This window comes from Spermophilus citellus (assembly GCF_964194105.1).
Source record: "Spermophilus citellus genome assembly, chromosome: 18".
Classification (NCBI taxonomy): Eukaryota; Metazoa; Chordata; class Mammalia; order Rodentia; family Sciuridae; genus Spermophilus; species Spermophilus citellus.
In genome coordinates, this window is record NC_138200.1 from 12,532,462 (window position 1) to 12,553,600 (window position 21,139).

The 21,139-nt window shown below is 55.8% G+C and overlaps 1 protein-coding gene across 1 annotated transcript; it reads right to left on the minus strand.

Moving 5' to 3' along the window:
• Window positions 1–14,505: 14,505 nt before the first annotated feature.
• Window positions 14,506–19,694, minus strand: LOC308637387 (cell adhesion molecule CEACAM21-like; the record flags this gene model as incomplete). The annotated part of the gene is made up of 7 exons (XM_081273691.1): window positions 14,506–14,571; window positions 14,840–14,881; window positions 15,381–15,412; window positions 15,852–15,904; window positions 16,845–16,965; window positions 17,489–17,728; window positions 19,631–19,694. The coding sequence occupies 7 exons, from the start codon at window positions 19,692–19,694 to the stop codon at window positions 14,506–14,508; spliced, it is 618 nt and encodes a 205-aa protein (XP_081129817.1).
• Between the last annotated feature and the right edge of the window lie 1,445 nt (window positions 19,695–21,139).

Below are 21,139 nucleotides of genomic sequence, written 5' to 3' on the forward strand. Positions count from 1 at the left end.
TGGCAGAACCCCCTGGGATTGCACATGCAGGTTCCAGGCTCTGAAGAGGTTCAGGGTCATTCATTCATGATCCCTCCCCACCTTATCCCAAAACCATTGAGAGTTGGCCACACACCGGGCCTTGTGCTGGTTGCAGGGTCCAGTGGGGAGTGAGAAAGTCCTGTCCCTTATGCTCCAGAGGGAGTGACACCCAACACACCAGGAAACATGTGACCTCAAGTCCAGCAAGGGAGTGTGTGGACCGGCTGTGTGAATGGAGGCCTAGATATTTTGTTGAGGAAGGTGATTTGGTTCCAGAGTAAAAGTGATTATTCTCCATTTGTTCTCACTCCCAGACCACACTGTCCTCTCCAGGCTGCCAGTGCCCAGGACTAAACTAGCTGAGCCAATGACTGGTCTCTGGTCCACAGACGCCTAATAGGCCCTCAGCATGCAGAGCACGGGGCTCTGGCTACAGAGTGACATGCACCACTGACCTGCCACCCGTGGTCTGTGTTCCCTGTGCCTCAGTTTCCCTTTATTGGATATATGGGAAGTGGTGTCTGGTTCACCATGTTGTCTATAAATTAACCTTGAAATACTCACAGTAACCTGACCTTGGTTTAGAGGAGCTTCCCCCAAAGAAAAAGCCCCTACTCTGATCTGCCTCCCAGTCAGAGCGCCCTGGGCTGGTCCCGGGAGGACCAGGAGCATCTCTTTCCACTGTTCCTCCCCTTGGGGACATGGACCTTCCTGTGGAGCCTCTTAGAAGTCCATCAGGGCACCTGATTGGCCTGAGGCACCTGTCCCTCTGTGCTCACCACACCTAGTCCCAGGAGAAGGAGATGCCCAGGTGCCCTTGCCCAGATGTGGCTCCTGGGACTGTGCCCTGGCTGCTGACCACCTCCCGGAGCTACCAGATCAGGTGGCCAGTAAATCATTGCTCCCCAGTAGCCCTCAGCAGGAAGCCAAACTCCAACCCTGGCCACGCGTCCTCAGGGTCACCTGGAGCCAGGATCCTGGGACAGAGGTCTGGGGCAGGAGCTTCCTGGGCCAACCTTCTATGTGAGAACTCCAGGGCCCTCAGGCCAGGCCTGACTCAGTCCTGCAGGGTCTTTCTCAGGGCCATGCTCCTGGGAAGGACACAGGGGCTGGGCTGAGACTGCTCTGCCTGGGCCGAGTCTCCCACCAGACCACCCTGCTCTCTGCCAGTGGATTCAGGCAGAGGACTCGTGTCTTCTGAAGTCTGTCTGCCCTGCGTGTGTCCTTCAGTAAGTGCTCCAACTCCACTGTGGGGACACAATGCACAGGAGGAGGGAGGCAGACCCAGGTCTCAGGGTCCTGTGTGCGCAGTGGAGTTGACCCTCCAACACCCAGAAGACCTGGTGCATCACTCACCATGTACACGGATCTCTCCAGTTGCTAATTCAGTACCAAAATTGTCAGCTGTGGTTTGCAGGGTGTAGAATCCTGTGTCCCCCTTTGTCACATTCACAAATAGCAGGGACCCATTGGGGTATACTGTCTCACGACCACTGAAGGCAGGGCCTTGGGTAGCTGAGTGTGTGAGATTCGAGTAGGACACAATTAAACGGCTGTGTTCTATTACTTGCCCTCTGTACCAGTGGTAGCCTACAGTGTTCCCCGACACATTGTGGACAAGTAGAAGAGCGTCTCTCCCTTCAGCAACGTCGGAAGGCACTGGTTCAATAGTGAGCTGGGCAGTGGGGTGCGGGTTCCAGAAGGTTAACAGTGAGACTAGGAGGGAAGAGAGAGAAATCCATCAATACTGGGACCTCGTACTGGGTGGAAAGTTGGGACCCAGGTCCTCAGCAGGAGTCCTCACTCCTCAGCCTTGGGGTGTGTGGTGTGTGCGTGTGTCCCTGGTCAAGGCCAGCAGCATGACCTTCATTCCTTCAGGACCCTGTACCTGTCATCCTGTCTTGGGAACACCTTTCCCAGGTGTCTGCAAGGCTGGCCCCTCAGAGCCCTCAGATTCCTCCTCACACCCAGGGCACCTGGGCACCTGCCTCCCCTGACCACCTCCTTACAGCCCCCAGGTTTTCCCTGTGGACATTTCCCTGCTCTCTGCCCTCCTAGATCTACACAGCACCTGGCCTCACCTGCAGATCTCCTTCTGGCCTGGCCTCCTGCCCTCTAGAGAGGAAGCTCCAGGAGGCAGAGACTAGTCTGACCCTTGTGGTAGCCCAGGGCCTGGACCAGGCTCAGCCTCCTGTGGATGAGTGAAGCAGGGTCCCGCCTGAGGGTCCAGGTGTCTGTGTGCCAATGTCTGAGGCTGGTGGCTGCAGATAGTGTCTACTGCTCAAGTTGCCTTTCTATTTGGAGAGTGGCCCTGACAGAGCTGTTAATGCTGATTTCCATATACAATGGCCCCTGGTGAGTCACTTGGGGAAGAGCACCCCTGAGCTTTCCATCCCCCTTCATCAGCTCCAAGTCACTGAGAGCTTCCTGTTGGTGAGCTTCTGTCTTCTGTGTTCTGTTCCCATCGGGTTCCCAGTGAAGCCCTGTGTCCCCTGTGAGGGTCGTGTCCTCCCAGGGGGCACCAGAAAGACTGTGCTCCACCTCCCACCCTCTTTCAGGGAACTGTCCCCTCTTACCTGCCAGCAGGACCCCCTGCCAGGGGATGCCCCCTCTGCAGGGATAGGCTGAGGGGGGCTGCATGGTCCCTGCTGCTCTGTACCCTCTGTGGAAGGAGCTTCACTGCAGACCTGCTGGGAAGCCGAGGTCCAGGCCAGTCAGCCCTGCTGCCCTGCTCCTCTCTGAGCTCAGCCTCCTCCCAGGGCAGGAGCACTTTCCTGGGTCACAGGGCTGGGGGCGGGGTCTCTGTGGAGGAACCTCTCTGTCCCCTCCCTCTCAGTCCTGCTCCTGTCCCTTCTGCTTTCCCTGTCGTGTTTCACTACTGCATGCCACACCCTGAGGAGCAAGGCAGGTGGGCACGCTGTCCCCTGAGAGAAGTGGCTCACCCAGCACTGGCCTCAGCTGTGTCCTGGCCTCAGGGCTTTCAGCACCACCCAGGGAGCCCCTGGGGTCCCCTCACCCCTGGGCATACTTCCCTTCAATGTAGAGAATCTGTTTGGCTCTGCATCTTCCCCATGTTCTCAAATGCTCTGGGAAGGTGCATTGCTTCCCACCTCTAGGGTCAGGAAAGGGGCCCATTGAGTGATGGCTTGTGAAGGGGACCCGCTCTCTGTACCTGGTGTCTCCAGCTTGGTCTCTGAGTGGCTATCTCAGGACTTCACACCCTTTGTGTCCTGGGAGGGGAGGACTGTGGTAGTGGAGGTAGGTTACAGTGATCTCCAAGGTCCTCAGGGATATATTTTAGGGAGACCCTCCTCTCCAGTTTTTGGTGGGCCTATGGCTTAGGTCTGCCCATGGTCAAGGTCCTTGGGTGTCCTCTACCTAGTGATTCTCCTGTGGTCACCCTGACTTTTCCAATGGTTGATGCCAGGAGGTAAGGGCTTCCTCAGAGACCTCTGGCAGCTCAGGGTCCTCACAAGCCCAGGAAGGAGTGGGGGAGGGAGCTGAGCAGGTTCATGGGAGGCACCCTGCAGTGTGTTGGGGATGGAAATCAGGCCACATTTCCACTCCTGAGCCAAAGCCTAGTTCAAGTGTCAGAATCCACTTGCCAAGTGTTGACTGTGAGTCCCATTTCGCCCCCTGGTGGTCATGAGGAGACCTGTGGCCAGTGTCAGGGACTGTGGCAGGGATGCTGCCCAGGTTCCAAATGGTGAGAGGTGGCCCTGACCCTGGGCACAAGTGGCCTTGACCTACAGGCTGCATGGTGGGTCTTGTACACTGAGGGTCCTGACTCTGTCCAGTGCAGGGTGAGTCTAGGGAGAGGACGGGAGCTGTCCTGGGGACTCCTGCTCCAGAGTAGGGAGGACTGGGTCCACAGGGGATGGGCAGCCTCAATAGGGGCCATCTGTGCCTGAGGGTTCAAAGGAAGGACATGGGGAGGTGTCTCTTGAGGCTTTAGGGTACAAGCACTGGCTTTGTGAGTTCGTGTGCTGTCGTTGGCTGATCTACTTTTTGTCTTTAAATCCTTGGACCTGAGTCTCAAAGGTCCTGCAGGTCATCATGTGAATATTGTGAAGATTATCTGACCAGATGCATGACACAAGCCTATCATCCCAGCTATTTAAGAGGCCAAGGTAGGAGGATTGCAAGTTTGAGGCCAGCCTGGGCAATTTATTGAGACCTTGTGTCAAAATATAAAATGGAATGTAGTCCAGTGGTAGAGTGCCCTGGGGCCAATACCCAGTCCCTTACACCTGTCTCTCTCCCTCCCTCCCTCCCTTCCTCTCTCTCTATATCTCTCTCCATCGGTTTTGTTCCATGGAAGTCCTTCCCAGTGTCTGTCCTCTGACACACCTCTGGTGGTACCGAGATGTATCTCCCTCATGATGCAGTAGGACAGCTGCTCCCACAGGTGGATGTGGCCCCAAAGACCTCCCAGTGCTTGTGTGGGACCAGGCAGTACCCGACAGACTTGAGCATATAGGTGGCTGCTTTCCAGTGGGGGTTCAGTCTCCAGAAGTGTCCAGTACCTGTGAGCACAGTCAGAGGCAAAGAAGGCAAGACTCCAGGGAGAACTGGAATTGTAAAAAAACAAACAAACAAACAAAACAACAACAACAACAACAGCGTGAGACCCTCCTCATCCATTCTCTCAGCTACCATCAGGGTCCCTGTGGCCACAGAGATATTCAAGGCTCAAGGACAGCCCCAGGGAGTGTCCAGTTGCACCGGTAACACCAGTAACCCTGGAGCGGGATAGGAGCCTCCTTGAGCAATGTATCAAATTCAATGAGGAAGAACATAGACATTTCCACCAGAACACAATGTTGTAGATGGTGCATGAGCAGAAAGGCCTCCTTCCATCACCTTAAAAATGAGCAGAACGCACTTGTAAGGAAAATAGTGCTAGTAACTGTGATGCGTGTTCTGTTCTTCTAGAAGCCTGTGAATGCACATTTTGCAATTGTCTCTTAAGGAGATGGGAGAGCTGTCCACACAATGTGGACTAAGTGGACTGTGCTGTCCATGTAGCTGCCATACATTCGTGTGGCTCACCCTCTCTGCACAGCAATGAGGTGCTCCGTGTCCATGTCCACTGGTCACCCCTGCACACAGCGGGAGGCGGCTCACACTCCCCCAAGAGCTGGAAAGTGTCTTGGTTCCCCTTCATCCCACCACCCAGAATGGTCCAAATTCTGCTGGTCACAGTGTTGGGACCCCAGGTGGAGGTCTGTTCAGGGTCGTGTGAAGGGAACAGTCCCTGAGAATGTGTCCCTGCAGATCACATGAAGGGGTCACTTGGGCCTGCAATGATGTCAAGATGAGTGAGAGGAGCAGAGGTCAGGAACAAGGACATTGAACCCAAGAGTGGACAAGAGAATCGCCCAGAGCCTGAGAGGTGACAGGTGAATGGTGAGGACCCTAAAGTCTCCCTCTCACCTGCCCCCTGAAGAGGAGCAGCGAGTTGACCCAGGGTTGGGGCAGCAGAGTGCTGCAGGCCCAGGGGGTGGTGAGACCCCAGCTCTGTCCAGCCACTTGGTCAGTTTAGGGTTGAGTCAACTTAATGAATGATCCACAGTCTACAACTTGGAATATGAAGAGAAATTCCTGTGCTGTCCTTTTCTTCTTACTAAGACGTTTCTTCCTAACTTAGAACCGACTTTGCCTTCATTGTTCAGAGGCCTCCTGAGGTGGTGATAGTGGCCCAGGGACTGTCCAGGTGCTGGGTGTGGGCTCAGATCACAGGCTTCCTCTTCTCGGTGTGCACTAAGCTCCCCACGTCCATGATGTCATGGACCCAGCAGGTGTCACTGATGTGTGGCTACAGACCCGGGAAGCCCACAGTGCTGTGGAGGTTGAGACAGCTGTGCAGCCTTCACTTAGAAACATGTCTTCTCCAGGGACTTTAAGTGATTGAGAGTGACCAGCACCAGTCAGTCTCTGCCCCGTATATAGTCAGTTCTCCTTCCAGGAGTGGGAGGGTTTTACTGGAGGTTGGTGTAGACCAGTGAGTCTCAGCCAGGGGCCATGTTGTCACCCAGGGGACATCTGGCAGCACCTGGAGACACTTCTGATTGACACAGCTGGGGGAGGGAGTCCTACTGGACTTAGTAAGTGGAATCCCAGATGGTACTCAATACCCCACAGCACACAGCCCCCCAAGGATGGCCAGCCCCAGTGTCAGTGGAGAGAAGAGGGGAGCCCTGCTCTGCGCCCTTCTCTGACCTCCCCACAGCCTTTCCTCACCTGCTCCTTCCCAGCCCTCACCACCACTCCTCCACCTCTACTCACATTCCCTTGCATCTTCAGTGCCATCTTCTGAAGGTGCCCATTGACCAAAGTCATCCCTCACTTGCCCTCTGAGGGCCACTTGGCGCCTCTGGCAGGAGGTGATGGCGCTCTTCCCTGAGCTCAGGTGAGCCTTCCTGTCCTCTGAGAACAGTGCCAGTTCTGTTTGCAGCTGCAGATATGCCCAGGAGGAAGCCCCTGGGACAGGCACCAGAGACCCCAGGGAAGAACCTCTCGCAGGAGGCGTGGGCACACGGACTGGCAATAGGGCACAATTACCAGTGCCCAGGTCAGTGGTGAGGGGGAAGGTCCCAGCTTCAGTGGATGGACACTCAGGGCCCTGATGTCCTTGCCCATATGGCCACTGGGGGAATGGTCTGAGTCTGTCCCTAAAGGCAGTTTCACCTGGGATTTGTGCAAATAGGTGTCAGCAGGGCTGCTGTGGAACCTTCCAGAGTGGACCTACTACAATGGGAGATGGGTTTTCCCTGTTATCCTCACTTGGAAGAATCAGGAGGGATGTGACAGTCACCAGGCACAGATGCCCATCAGGGCCTGAGGGACCAGGAGGTCTCTGGACTTCACTGTCACCCCTGAGTTGGGTCTAGGAAATTGGACCTGTGTGGTCCTGCCCACTCACCTCAGCAGGGGCCATTGCTGGTTTTTTGTAGGGAACTGGGCTTCCCACCACCCCCTTGCAGGGCAGAGGAGGATCTGGAACCTTCCCCTAGAGTCAGACAGTGGAGGGAGGCAGGTGAGCTAGGAGATGGAGGTGGGAGCTCTTGGTTGATGGGCAGCCAGGAGGCGCCCACCTCTGGTTGGAGGAGATCTGTGAGGAACATGTGACAGTGTCAGAGTGGTCCTCTGGGAATCCAGCCATGTCCCTGCAAATGTTCCAGAACTTCCCATCTCTGAGCTCCTCAGTTCTGTTTCTGAGCTCCTCGCCACAGCCACTCTCCCAGCTGAGACCCTGGTCATTTAACATATATTTATTGAAATGCAAGGATCCAAGGAGCAGGACTTGTACTTATAATAGTCAGTGTCCCCTGTTGTGGACTAGGCCACTCTTGTTGCATTTTATTTCCTGTAGGGAACATTGTCCATACATTAGATGACACACCCATGCTCATGGGAGTGATGTGGGAAGACAGCATTATTGATGACGAGGAGGCAAGTTAGGAGATGGGGATTTCCATCCTGAGAAAGCCACCAGGCCAAGGGGTCACAGGCACATAGCCTGTGTTGGGACTTTAGTGAAAAATCTCTTTAGCTCTAGACAGTGGGTATGCGTGCTAGGCAGCTCATAAATTTTGTGATTGTCTGCTTCTCTCTCTCTCCCTCTCTCTCTCCTCCACCTTTTGTTTTCTTTTTTTTTTTTTTTAATGCTGGGGATTGAAGCAGTTATCCTCATGCTAAGTTGCTGAGGCTGGCCTAGAATTTGTGCCCTCCTGCCTCAGCCTCCTGAGTCACTGGGATTCCAGGAACCTGACACTGGGCCCAGTGGGGGTCTGCTTCTCTGATGCATGTGCTACTGTTATCTGAGAGTCACAAATGTTCTGGGGTCTGTAACTCTAGAGAAAAGTTACTGATTAGATACTGTCTTTTCTCAGGAATAGCTGGCCACATTGTTTAAGATAACAGAACTAGAGCTGGGCACAGTGGTGACATCTGTAACCCTGAAACTCTGCTGGCCAAGACAGTAGGAACCTAGGTTTGAGGGCAGCTGCAGCAATGTAGCAAGGCTCCCAAACTTAGTGAGATCCTTACACAAAAAATAAGGGCTGGGGATGTGGTTCAGTGGTTAAGCATGCCTGGGCTGAATCCCGAAAGCCCTCTTCAAAAAAAAAAAAAAAGGCAGAACAATGGGGAAGAGCTTAAAAAAAAAATCCAGCAAAACTGGAAACAGCCTAAAAAAGAACCCCAACTTTCGCTGGAGAAGAGTTTTACCCAGGGGGCCGCTCTGGTCATCATTATCATCTATAGCAAAGCTAGTGGGAGGCCAATAGTATATTGCTCCATGCTGTGACCTCAAAGTCAACTAGAAGGAGGAGAAGCTAGAGTGTGCCTTTGGGGGAGGAGAGTGAGGTCTTCAAGAGGGGGTGTGGGTGCACAGCCTCAGAAAGTTTCGGTGTCACAGCAGTAGGTGCTGAGGGTTTGTAATCCTTGTTGTGTTTTTGGCTGATGACGTGGGTCAGTGGGAAAAGTGTTGATCTATGAGGTACATGTGGCATCCCGGTGTCCTGGAATCCTCTGGGAGATGGCACAGGCCCTGAAGAGGCCAAATGTGCTGGAATTTTGGGAATTAGAATTTGTGCCATTGTGATTTGCACTGAAGGGACAATTTGAAGTGTCTGTCCTGCTGTCTGTTGAGGTCAGTTCCTTGGGCCCCATGTGGCCTCCAATGTGACTCCAACTGTTGGTGCCAAATCCCCTTTAGGGCAGGGTGGGGCAGATTCCCATAGTCAGCTTGGAAGTGTCCTCTGTGTGGGGTCTTGGTGAGTGGAATCTGCCCATTCCCCCAGTTTCTGGAGCTCTGCTGTCCTCCCAGCAGGAAGCTCAATACCTGGCCACATGTGGTTCCCCTCAGCACCCCCAGTTCTCCATATCCCGACAGTAGCCACCATCTGCATTCCCTGAATGATCCAGCAGACGTGACCCTGCCTGTGGCCAGGCCCAGATCTCCCCCAAGTGTCCTCTGAGTCTGTCAGAGAAAGATCTGGAAGGGCTCTGTGAGACAGGAGGAGGGGGAGATGGGGCCTCCTTGCTTCTGGGATGACTGGTTTGTGACATCCATCCAGTGGTTGAGACTAGGAGGAGGAGGAGGGGCCTGCGTCCTGAAGGTCAGGCAGGAAGTGTCCCATCGGGGCCTGGTGTCCCAGGAACTGAGCATCAGCTTCCCCAGACACAGACTCCAGGATGCGCTGACACAGGAGGGCCTGGCCCAGGTCTTGCTCCAGGTGACAAGGCCTGACTCCCTCCAGAAAGACCCATGCAGCACTTAGGGAACCCAGGATTGGCACTTCCTGTCTCACATGGAGGAGCTGGAGCTCTGTCCCTCCTCTCCCGTCCTGGACACCAGAGATGTTTGTGACGTGGCTCTGAGACACATGCCCCAGAGACTCAGCCTCTCCACACACCTCACAGGGGCACAGCCACACCAGGTTTGTCTAGAGGCACCTGGAGAAGGACCCAGGGAGTGTGCGGGGCAGGGCAGGGCAGAGCAGGAGGGCACAGGCACTGTCCACAGAGCCAGGCTGGGCAGAGGCATCCACTCTTGGACAGTGACTTCAGGACATGTCCTTGGAAGGCAAGCAGCAGGGGCCCAGGGCTTCCGTGTGTCCATTTCTCTCTGAGCTCTCTGTCCCAGGGCCTTCTCTGGTGATGTGGTCAGTCCTGGGTGCTGGGGGTGGGGGAACAGAGTGAGAGCTCATTCATTAGTCACCCACCTGGGTGGGAACACTGGGATGCCTCTGTCCTGAGTGTCCCTTGTCCTGTCACTTCTTGCTTTTTTCTTTTCTTTCCTTTTTTTTCCCCCCAGGGCTGAGTGCTGAACCCAGGGCGTTGCTCATGCTCGGCAAGTACTCTGCCACTGAGCTAAATCCCCAACTCCTGTCCTGTGACCTCTTTGGAAAAACTCCCCCTAAGCAGGCTCTGTAGACAGAACCCACCACTAAACTCAGGGAAGGGACCTGAGGGCCATGTCCTCCCTGGGGACAGGTGTGGTTGAGGATATGAAGCCTAGAGTGTGGAAAGGCTCACCCACCAGCAGCTCCACTAGGGACCCTCTATAGCTCCAGGGCATGGGGGACCTTGGGAGATGTCTATGATGGTGCCCACCTGTGCCCTGCTGTCCCTCACAGGGTCAAGAGTACATTGGGGCAGCCTCCTTTAAACTGGGACTCAGAGGTACAGAGAACCCAGAGCTCTTAGGGAGGGGGAGAACCCAGAGAGAGCGAGCCCTGGGCCTTGGGGAGGACAGAGGCCAGGCCTGTTATGGAGAAGCTGTGGTCCTCACTCCAACAACATTACATGTGTCCAGGAATCCTCTGCGACATGGTGGATGAAGGTCACTCCCAGGGTAGGGGCTGGTGTTTGCTGGCCAAAGAGGGTGAGGCCAGCAGGGGCTAGTCAGGCATGGTGGTGGGTGCTCGGGACTTTGGGGCTCAGCCTTAGCAGGATTCAGTCTAGGCTTGAGTCCCCTGGGGCAGGTGTGCCTGGGAGCATCTTTCAGGGTGATGGTGAGACCCCATGGTGTGTTTCTTGTCCTCTCAGCATCATCTCTCACTGGGTCTCAGCTCAGGTGCCCCTGTCCCTACAGAACACCACCTTGCCTTAGAGAGGGTGCCTGTGAGACCTGCAAAGGGTGGGACCTAGTGTTGCCTAGGACCTTAGGTCAAGAATAATGGGCCTGTCAATTTAGGGTCTCAAGCATTTACTGACTCAGTTCAAGTTCTGAGGACTGTCCAACTTCACTTGATTAATGATTCTCCACAGCTGTATAAACATAAGTGCCTGATAACTACCAGTTTACAGCAAAAAATATTTAACTCCGAGTTGAATAACTGATAGGTGGGGCCAAAGGAGGGTCATAATTCACTGCCAACTTAGGGTGTCACTCTTGCTAGAAAGACGGGGTTGGAGACCTCAGACTGATATACCCCAGCATCCTCCTGTGTGCTGGGGTCTATGCTGAGGGTGCTGTGGTCCTGGGACAGCTGCGTCCTCTCTGTGACCTGCAGACTCTGGCAGATTGACATGATGAAGATCCTGTGTCATCTGGGAGGCAGTTTTGTGTTGGTGACTACAATGGAGGGTTTCCTGGTCCTGCTCTGTCCCCCTCTGTGGAAGGAGCTTCACTGCAGACCCGCTGGGAAGCCGAGGTCCAGGCCAGTCAGCCCTGCTGCCCTGCTCCTCTCTGAGCTCAGCCTCCTCCCAGGGCAGGAGCACTTTCCTAGGTCAGGTGGTCTCTGTCCAGGAAACCTCTCTGTTCCCTCCCTCTCAGTCTTGCCTTTAGTTCCTCTTCCACTTTCCCCCTGTTCCCTTTCAGTCCCCTGTGCCACACCTGGAGAGCAAGGCAGGTGGGGACGCTGTCCCCTGAGAGAAGTGGCTCACCCAGCACTGGCCTCAGCTGTGTCCTGGCCTCAGGGCTTTCAGCACCACCCAGGGAACCCCTGGGGTCCCCTCACCCTAGGCGTATTTCCTTTATGATAGAGAACCCCAGATTGGCTCCGCTTCTTCCCCAAGTTCTCAAATGCTCTGGGAAGGTGGATTTCCTCCCAGCAGGAAGGGGACAGACTTGACTCTGGAGGCTGGAACAGGTCCCACTGAGGTATGACTGTTACAGGGACCTGTCCTCTGTCTCTGGTGTCATCAGCCTAGACTCAGAAACCCACTCCAAGTGACTCAAGAAAACTTTAGGGCCTGGGCGTGGAGGGGCAGGCGACCTGGGTCCTGGGAAGGGAGGATGTGGCAGGGGGAGGCAGGAGACCCTGGGCTCTGCTGCCCTTGGGGAAAGATTTCAGGGACAGTTTTGCTCTCCATTTGTTGGTGGAGCTGTGGCTCAGGCCTGCCCATGTCCTCTGTGGGTGTCCTCTGTCCTCTGTGTGGGTGGTTCTCTTGTGGTCATCCTTTGTTTCCCCATGGGTAATGCCAGGAAGGAGGGGACGACACAGGGGCCCATGGCCGAGCAGACTTCTCCTTGGCACATGAAGGGAATCAGGGGAAAGCTGACATGTGGGAGGGTACCCACCAGGCCCTTGGTGCTGAGGTGGTCATCAAACATCTCTACCTCCACATCCAGCCAAAGCCAAGCTCCTGTCTCAAAGAATCATATGCTGGGTGCTGACTGTAAGCCCAATATCGCCCCCTGGTGGTCATGAGGAGACCTGTGGCCAGTGTCAGGGTCTGTAGCAGGCATGCTGCCCAGGGTCCAAATGCAAGAGCTGGCCTATGACCGCTGGGCACAGGTGGCTCTAACCTATAGGCTGCACAGTGTGTTCTGTTCAGAGCGTCTCCAGGATGCCTCAAACCGAGTGCAGGGAGAGTTTGGGAAGGGATAGGAATTGTCTGGAGGACTCCTGCTCAGAGTTGGGAGAGCTTTGCACCCGGGGATGGGCAGCCGCAGGAGGAGCCATCTGTCCCAAAGACTCAAAGGAAGGACATGGGTGGTGTCTCTTGAAGAAGATCATAACCAAGATGGTGCACTATTAGGAATCCATGGACTCTCTTGCCTTCTGACTTTTGGTTAGAGTTGTTTTCATTTTATTTTCTCCTGTGAGATTTTCAGGCATGTGGGAGGCTTTTCTTTCTACCTGGCCCCACAAATGACCAACCTGAGCACAGGTGACCCCTGAAGACCCCATGACTAGCACCCAAGGCTGGCAGTGAGCGGGGACTGGGCTAGAAGGGCTGTCCCCTCTCTGTGCTGGGTCAGGGAAGGTGGATGGAAGAAGAAGGCTGAGGATTTTGTTTGAGGCGGGGGAACACGCAGGTTTGGATTCCCTGGAGGGGTGGCTACCAGGCCACAATGCAAAAGTAGCACCTGCTGTCACAGGGAGAGAAGCAGGGAGGTCGCTATTCTGACAGTAGCTGTCCTGGGGTATAAAGTAGACTGGGAGTGACCTCCAGGACAGATTGTGAGGTCAGGTGTGTTGATTGTGTCTGACTCATTCATAGGGCCAGGGCTGGCTCTATATGAGCAGAGTTGCCTCAGTGGATGGGATGAGATGGGAATGAGGACAATAAGATGGCATGCCTGGCTTGGAGGGGCTCAGCTGGACAGATTCCCAAGTGTGAATCTGTGGCTCCGGGAGCAGGGTGCTATGCTCTGGAGGTGCCAAGGCTGGTGTGGTTCCCAGGACAGGACCCATCGGGTTTTAGGCTGCAACAGTGACCTGAGAGTCAGGGGACTTGTGCTTATGTGCACACACTTCCTGGAGCCTCCAGAAAGCAGCTGCAAGGACACCTTGGTGTCTGCTGTTCCCTGTGTTGGAGCCCTATGTTGGAGCCACTGTGTTGGAGCCACTGTATTGCAGCTGCACCAGGAAACCAAGGCAAGAGGAGTCACCATGCTGATGGGACCTGATGCTGTGTTCATGCAGGATGAGCCTCACTAGAGCTGAGTCACATTGGAAATTCCAATGGTTTCTTCCTACTCCTCATCTGAGGGCCCACCACTCTAGGCATCAGCAGAGTGTCCCCTGAGTTTAGTACATGGACCTCTTATTTCCAGGCGTAGTGGCCTGATCCAAGGGAGCCTACCTGAGAACATCATCCTTCCAGCCCTCAGGGAAGGAGTCAGAGCAGTGGCCAGGTGTGTGGAGGAGGTTGCAGTGGACATCCTGGGTCCAAGTTCAGGGAGGAGACCCTCTGTCCCGTCACCATGGAGCCTGGAGAGCTCCATGTGGGAGCCCTGAGCCTCTGCCCTGGGTGCTGGAGTGTGGAGAGGAGGCTGGTCCCAGAGAGACCAGGCAGGGCAGAGGGGAAGGTGAAGGGAGGGCAGGGTGGAGCCTCCGGCAGGGCCTGAGGCCCTTGTTCAGGGCCTGAGTCTGGGTCTGGCCCTGTCCCCTGATTACTCTGACAGCCTCAGTCTGTGTCCCAGCCGAGTTGAAGATGTCCTGAGTACTGGCCTTTGGGAAGAGAAATAATCAGTGACCAGAGTTAGATACCATGGGTCCCTGGAGCTTGAGGGCCACTGAGTGCTCTGCTGGCTGCAGGGCCTTGGGACCCTCCCCCTTCCCTGTGGGCAGACCCGACCTTTGCCCTGGTCCCACCTCCCAGCTCCTGTCTCCCAGGAAGAGAAACCCTGAGGGAACAACTTAGAGACCACGATTCCCCTGCGTGACACAGGAGAGAGCTGACCTGGAACCTGAGGGGAGTGTCTGCCAAGAGACGTTCCCACAGGAACCAAAAGAGCGAAGGAGGGAAGGGGGTCTTTTATCAGCGCCTTTCCAGGTGACCACAGGGCTCTTCCCTCTCCCTGGAGCCCCTGTTCCTGGGCACAGGCAGTCTGGTTCTGGCCATTCAGAGCCCAGGGCAGCCTTTCTAGGTCTCCAGGAACCCAGGGACCCCCCCTCCCCCCCCCCACACACACATACCATGTGTAAGAGTCTCCCAGGGTTCAGGTTCCACCTCTGCTCCATCTCCAAGAGTCCAGGTGGAACCCTCCCTCAGCCCATATGGAGCATTGTCTGGTGGCAACTATGAAGCCATGTGAGCTTTGTGGTCAATACGACAATAGATGTCCACGTTAGGGTTTCGTAATTCCTGAAAAAAAAAAAACACAAAGAGGACTCTGACTCTGTGGCCTTCTTAGAACAAGGACCAGGGATACCTTGACTCTGGCCCCCTGGGACTGCTCTGTGCCTGTGCCTGCCTGAGCTGAAAGGCTCCTGTTCCCAGGCCCCTCCCTCCCCTGCTCACCACCCGGATCCTGTTTTGGCTGCTGCTTTTGGAAAGCTCAGGAAGGTGTGGGGAGGGGCAGCTCCTGGGCCCCCCTGGACTGTGGGCCAGAATGTTCATCACCCACACTCACCTGGTAGATGGGAACCGCAGACCTGTGGCCAGGGACAGGGGACTGGACAAGAGAAGGAGAGTGGACATCAGGGTCAGCAAGGGAGGGTCAACAAGGCTGAGAATCCAGTGAGCAGGTGCTGGGCGGTGCTCACTGACAGGCCAGTTTTTACTTCCCTGAGTCTGCCTTATTCCTTTCTTCTCAGGAGGTACCAGCTCTGGGTCCTGAGCATCAGCCTCCACTTCAGGACAGACACCCCAGTTTCTGCCCAGATTCCCGACCCCCATCATTAACACAGGACTACTGATAGACGCTCCCTGCACCCTCTGTGCACTTTCTGGCCTCCAGGGCTCACTGAAACAAACAGAGGGAAACAGGATGGACTGAGGACAGAGGGACAGTGATCTTGTCCCTGAGAGTGGCCAAGCCTCTGGCAAGAGCCAGGCTAACCTGGTCCTGGTCCCACATGAAAGGGGGTGTCTGTGCTGTACTGGGGTTGACAGTGCCCCTGCTCTGAGCCTGCTCAGCTGGGTCCCTGTGTGGAGGGAGCTGGGGGACTTACCAGGGAGGTGGAGCTGTCAGAGGGACCTGGGCCTGGGGGCAGAGACAAGAGTTAGCAGGAGGGTGTGAGGAGGGCTGGGCCCCTGCCTTTAGAGCTGAGAGGCTCCTGTTCCCAGGCCCCTCCCTCCCCTGCTCAAAGCAGCAGCCAAAACAGGATCAGTGGGTGGTGAGCAGGGGAGGGAGGGGCCCTCAGTACTCAGCTGACAGAGTGACAGGGCAGTCAACCTGTCCTGAGAGAGAGCCTGTAGCCCTTTTAGAGTCCCAGGGAGCCAAGGAACCTGAGAAGGTGACCAGATGCCACAGGTCTGGGCTGAACTGGCCAGATGGGTCCGCTGTCTTGAGTGTTTGATGACAGGGTTCCTTGAAGCACCAGGGAAAGATCCCTATCCTGGAGAGGTGTTTGACTGCAAGAGTGGACACTGTGGGACAGGCCTAGGGGGCCCAGCCACCCGCCGGCTGAGGGGGTACTCACCATGTGGTGATGCTGGGCTGCGGGGGTCTCTGAGGCCATGCTGGACACCAGCCCTAGGAAAGGTCAGGCTTATTCATGAGGGTGCAGAGAGAGGTCATGGACTGGGGTCAGATAGGGGATGAGGAGGGCACCCCATTTCCCAGGAGGGTGTGAAACCTTCCTCTCTCCATCAGGTTTATGTACCAGGGGGCCCAGGAGAGGGGAACTGAGGAAAGGCCTTAAGAAGCCACTTCTGCCCTGGGCCGGAGGTGAAGGCCCCTCTGAGTTGCAGACCCAGGGGAACATTGCCTAAGGGACCCAGAAAAGAGTCTAAAGAATCAGGACCAATTAAAGCAGGAGGGTTTGAGTGAGTGAAAGGGTCCATGCCCTGGGCAAGAATCAGGGTCACCAAATGGGTAGGACATTGTGGGAGCAGTTTGTATCTTGACCCTCTCTGACCTTGGTGATCCTGCTGTAGCCAGGCCATTTGCTCAGGCCAGGAGGTTTAGAGATATGACAGTGGCCTTGACCTCTCTCCACCCACCTGGCCAGGAAGCAAAGGATATTCTAGGACACACTATCCTGGCTGGGCCCCAGAACTCCCACCTCCATATCAGGGGCCACAGGTAACCAAGAAGATGTAGGGAGCTGACCCCACCAGCTTATGCAGAGTGACCTGGGACAGGACCACCGCTCAGTTATAGAGCTTCGCCCCTCAATTGGTGTGGGTGAAATAAACTGCAGGGTGCTGTTTTTGAACACTAAACTGTCTCAGGATGTGTTCTGTGTGAGGGAAGGAGGACAGTGCTCTGGGGACAGATCCCTAGTGACCAATGTGCACAGGAGGAAGCTGATGTGGCAGCAGCCCAGGTTCAGCAGCTGGTGAGGCAGAATGAGTGGGAAGAGTCCTCGTGAGATTGGGAGGTCAGAGTCAGGGCAGAGTCTGAGGACGGGCCTCCTTCCCTCTGGCCTGGGGTCATCTGGGGTGGGATCAGGTGGGGGAAGCCTGGGTACCTTCCAGTTCTTGTGTGGAGCAGGAAACACCCCAGAGCAGCCACCAGAGCCACCCCGACCAGGACCCCAGTCACGATGCCAGCGACGGCCCCCACAGGGAGGCCTGGAGTCCTCTCTTCTGCTGAAAGAGAAGAGAAAGGGGCTGAAGGTCAGGTCTTCAGGGGAACCAGCTGGGCCCCGCAGGGGGCCACAGAGGGTGGAAGGAAATGGCACCAAGGTCCCAGTGCAGTTTGTCATGTTGTCACCATGTCCTCCTGACTCTCTGCTTCTGGCCATTTCCTCGGGTTTGGGCTGAAACCCTGCATGTGCTCTAGCCTGACCCTCTCCACATACAGCTGGGCCACATCCTGCTCTTGTTCCTTTTAAGTCCTCTTCCTCTCTTCTTCCTTCCCATCTCAGGACAGTGTCAGCGGGCAGCCCTCACAGACTGTCTAGCCCAGGCCTAGCCTCGGGTACAGATCAGAACCAAGGTGACATCAAGGCACCTAATTTCTGGGTAGTCAACCACATTCTCTCCAAGCTCTGGCATCTACCCCATGCTCATGGCTGGTGCCATATGATGGCCCTTGACGGTGAAATATGTGAGGGAAGCACTGGGTGGGACGGGGGCCACTCAGAGATCACAGCCAGTCTGTAGCGGTCACTCCTGGTGGAACTGGCGGGGTTGGAGGCCGCACACTGATACTCCCCAGCATCCTCCTGTCTGACGGGGTCTATGCTGAGGGTCCTGTGGTCCGGGGACAGCTGCATCCTGTCTGTGAGCTGCAGAGTCTGGCTATTGAAGATCCACGTGATGGAGATTCCATGGTCATCTGAGAGGCAGGTCATGGCCACAGAGTGTGGTTCTGTGTTGGTGGCTCTGAGGGAGGGCTGGGCCACAAGCCCTGTGGAAAAGCATCAGGGGGCTGACTGAGAGCGGGCCTGAGGCCTGGGGCCTTGTCTGTCCTCAGAAACATCTGCCTGTTCTCAGGGTCCCTGTCCCTCTGTGCTCACCACACCTAGTCCCAGGAGAAGGATATGCCCAGGTGCCCTTGCCCAGATGTGGCTCCTGGGACTGTGCCCTGGCTGCTGACCACTTCCAGTTGCTATCAGATCAGGTAGCCAGTAAATCATTTCTCCCCAGCGACCCTCAACAGAAAACCAAACTCCAACCCTGGCCACATGTCCTCAGGGTCACCTGGAGCCAGGAGCCTGGGACAGAGGTCTGGGACAGGAGCTTCCTGGGCCAACCTTCTCTGTGAGAACTCCAGGGCCCTCAAGCCAGGTCTGACTCAGTCCTGCAGGGTCTTTCTCAGGGCCATGCTCCCTGGAAGGACACAGGAGCTGGGCTGAGACTGCTCTGCCTGGGCTGAGTCTCCCACCAGATCACCCTGCTCTCTGCCAGTGGATTCCGGCAGAGGACTTGGATCTTCTGAAGTCTGTCTGCCCTGTGTGTGTCCTTCAGTAAGTGCTCCAACTCCACTGTGGGGACATAATGCACAGGAGGACGTAGGTAGAGGTAGGTCTCAGGGTCCTTGTGTGCACTGGAATTAACCCCTCCCAACACCCAGAGGGCTGGGGCATCACTCACTGTGTACATGGAACTCTCCAGTTGCTAATTCAACCCTAGCATTGGCAGTTACAGTTTGCAGGGTGTAGAATCCTGTGTGGTTCTGTGTCACTTTCTGTAACAGCAGGGACCCATTGGGGTATATTTTCTCTCCACCACTGGATGCAGACCCTAGGATAGTTACTTGTATGGATACTATGTATGATACAATTTCATGTCTGCCATCTGCTGTTTTTCCTTTGAACCAGTGGTAGCCTACAGTGTTCCCCGACACATTGTGGACAAGTAGAAGAACGTCTCTCCCTTCAGCAACGTCGGAAGGCACTGGTTCAATAGTGAGCTGGGCAGTGGGGTGTGGGTTCCAGAAGGTTAACAGTGAGACTAGGAGGGAAGAGAGAGATATCCATTAATACTGGGCCCTTCATATGGGGTGGAAAGATGAACCAGGTCCTCAGCAGGAGTCTTCATCCTCAGCCTTGGGGTGTATGTGCATGGGTGTCTGCGGGTCAAGGCCAGCAGATTGATCTACATTCCTTTAGGACCCCTGTACCTGTCATCCTCTCTTGGGAACACATTTCCCCAGGTGTCTGCAAGGCTGGCCCCTCAGTGCCCTCAGATCCCTGCTCACACCCAGGGCACCTGGGCACCCGCCTCCCCTGACCACCTCCTTATAGACCCCAGGTCTTCCCTGTGGACATTTCCCTGCTCTCTGCCCTCCTAGATCTACACAGCACCTGGCCTCACCTGCAGATCTCCCTGCTGGCCTGGCTTCCTGCCCTCTAGAGAGGAAGCTCCAGGAGGCAGAGACTAGTCTGATCCTTGTTGTAGCCCAGGGCCTGGACCAGGCTCAGCCTCCTGTGGATGAGTGAAGCAGGGTCCCCACCCTGAGCGCCCAGGTATCTGTGTGCCAATGTCTGAGGCTGGTGGCTGCAGACAGTGTCCACTGTTCTTTCTGTTTGGAGAGTGGCCCTGACAGAGCTGTTAACACCGATTTTCAAAATATAATGCCCCTGGTGAGTATCTTGGGGAAGAGAACTCCTGAGCTTTCCGTCCCCCTTCATCAGCTCCAGGTCACTGAGAGTTTCCTGTTGGTGAGCTTCAGTCTTCTGTGTTCTGTTCCCATCGGGTTCCCAGTGAAGCCCTGTGTCCCCTGTGAGGGTCCTGTCCTCCCCAGGGGGCACCAGAAAGACTCTATGTTCCCAGTTCCCTCCCTCCGCAGGGAACTGTCCCCTCTTACCTGCCAGCAGGACCCCCTGCCAGGGGATGCCCCCTCTGCAGGGACAGGCTGAGGGGGGCTGCATGGTCCCTGCTGCTCTGTCCCCTCTGTGGAAGGAGCTTCACTGCAGACCCGCTGGGGAGCCGAGGTCCAGGCCAGTGAGCCCTGCTGCCCTGCTCCTCTCTGAGCTCAGCCTCCTCCCAGGGCAGGAGCACTTTCCTGGGTCACGTGGGCTGGGGGCGGGGTCTCTGTGGAGGAACCTCTCTGTCCCCTCCCTCTCAGTCCTGCCTCCTGTCCCTTCTGCTTTCCCTGTTGGGTTTCACTACTGCATGCCACACCCTGAGGAGCAAGGCAGGTGGGGACGCTGTCCCCTGAGAGAAGTGGCTCACCCAGCACTGGCCTCAGCTGTGTCCTGGCCTCAGGGCTCTCAGCACCACCCAGGGAACCCCTGGGGTCCCCTCACCCCTGGGCATATTTCCTTTATGATCAGAGTCCCAGTTAGCCCTGTGTTTTCTCCAAAGCTCTAGGAAGGAGGACTTCCTCCCAGCAGGAAGGGGACAGAGAGCCCTGGGTACTAGAAAGGGGCCCACAGAGATGGCTGGTGAGGGGACCTTCTCTCTGTCCTGGTGTCTCCAGCTTGGCCTCTGAGTGGCTATCTCAGGACTTCATAAGCTTTCGGCTCTGGGAGGGAAGGACTGTGGTAGTGGAGGTTGGTGAGTGTGGGCTCCATGGTCCTCAGGGTGTTTTAGGGAGACCCTCCCTCTCCATTTTTTTTTGACAGAGCTGTGGCTCAGGCCTGCCCATGCCTTCCTTGGGTGGCTTCTGTCCTCTACTTAGTGATTCTCCTGTGGTCACTGTACCTTTTTCCAGAGCTGATGCCAGGAGACAGGGCCGACTCAGAAACCCCTGGAAGCACAGGGTCCTCAGGGCCAGGAAGGAGTCGGGGTGGGAGCCGAGTAGGTTCATGGGAGACACCCACAGTGTGTTGGGGATGGAAATCTGGCCACATTTCCACCTCCTGGAAAGCCTAGTCCAAGTGTCAGGATCAATCTGCCAAGTGTTGACTTGAGTCCCATGCCGCCCCCTGCAGGTCATGAGGAGACCTGCGGCCAGTATCAGGGACTCTAGCAGGGATACTGTCCAGGGTCCAAATGGTGAGAACTGGCCCTGACCCTGGGTCCAGGTGGCCTTGACCTACAGGCTGCCGGGTGGGTTCTGTTCACTGAGGGTCCCCAGGCTGCCTGACTCTGTCCAGGGCAGGGTGAGTCTAATGAGAGGATGAGAGCTGTCCTGGGGACTCCTGCTCCAGAGTTGGGAGAACTGAGCGCCCAGGGGAAGGGCAGCCTCAGGAGAAGCCATTTGTTCCTGAGGCTTCAAAGGAAGGGCCTCCGGAAGTGTCTCTTGATGCTTTAGGGTGTAAGCACTGGCTTTGTGAGCTGGGTCTGCAGTTGGCTGGTTTGCTTCTTGTCTTTAAATCTTTGGATCTTAGTCCAAAGGGCCTGTGGGCTGTCAGATGAGTATTATGGAGAT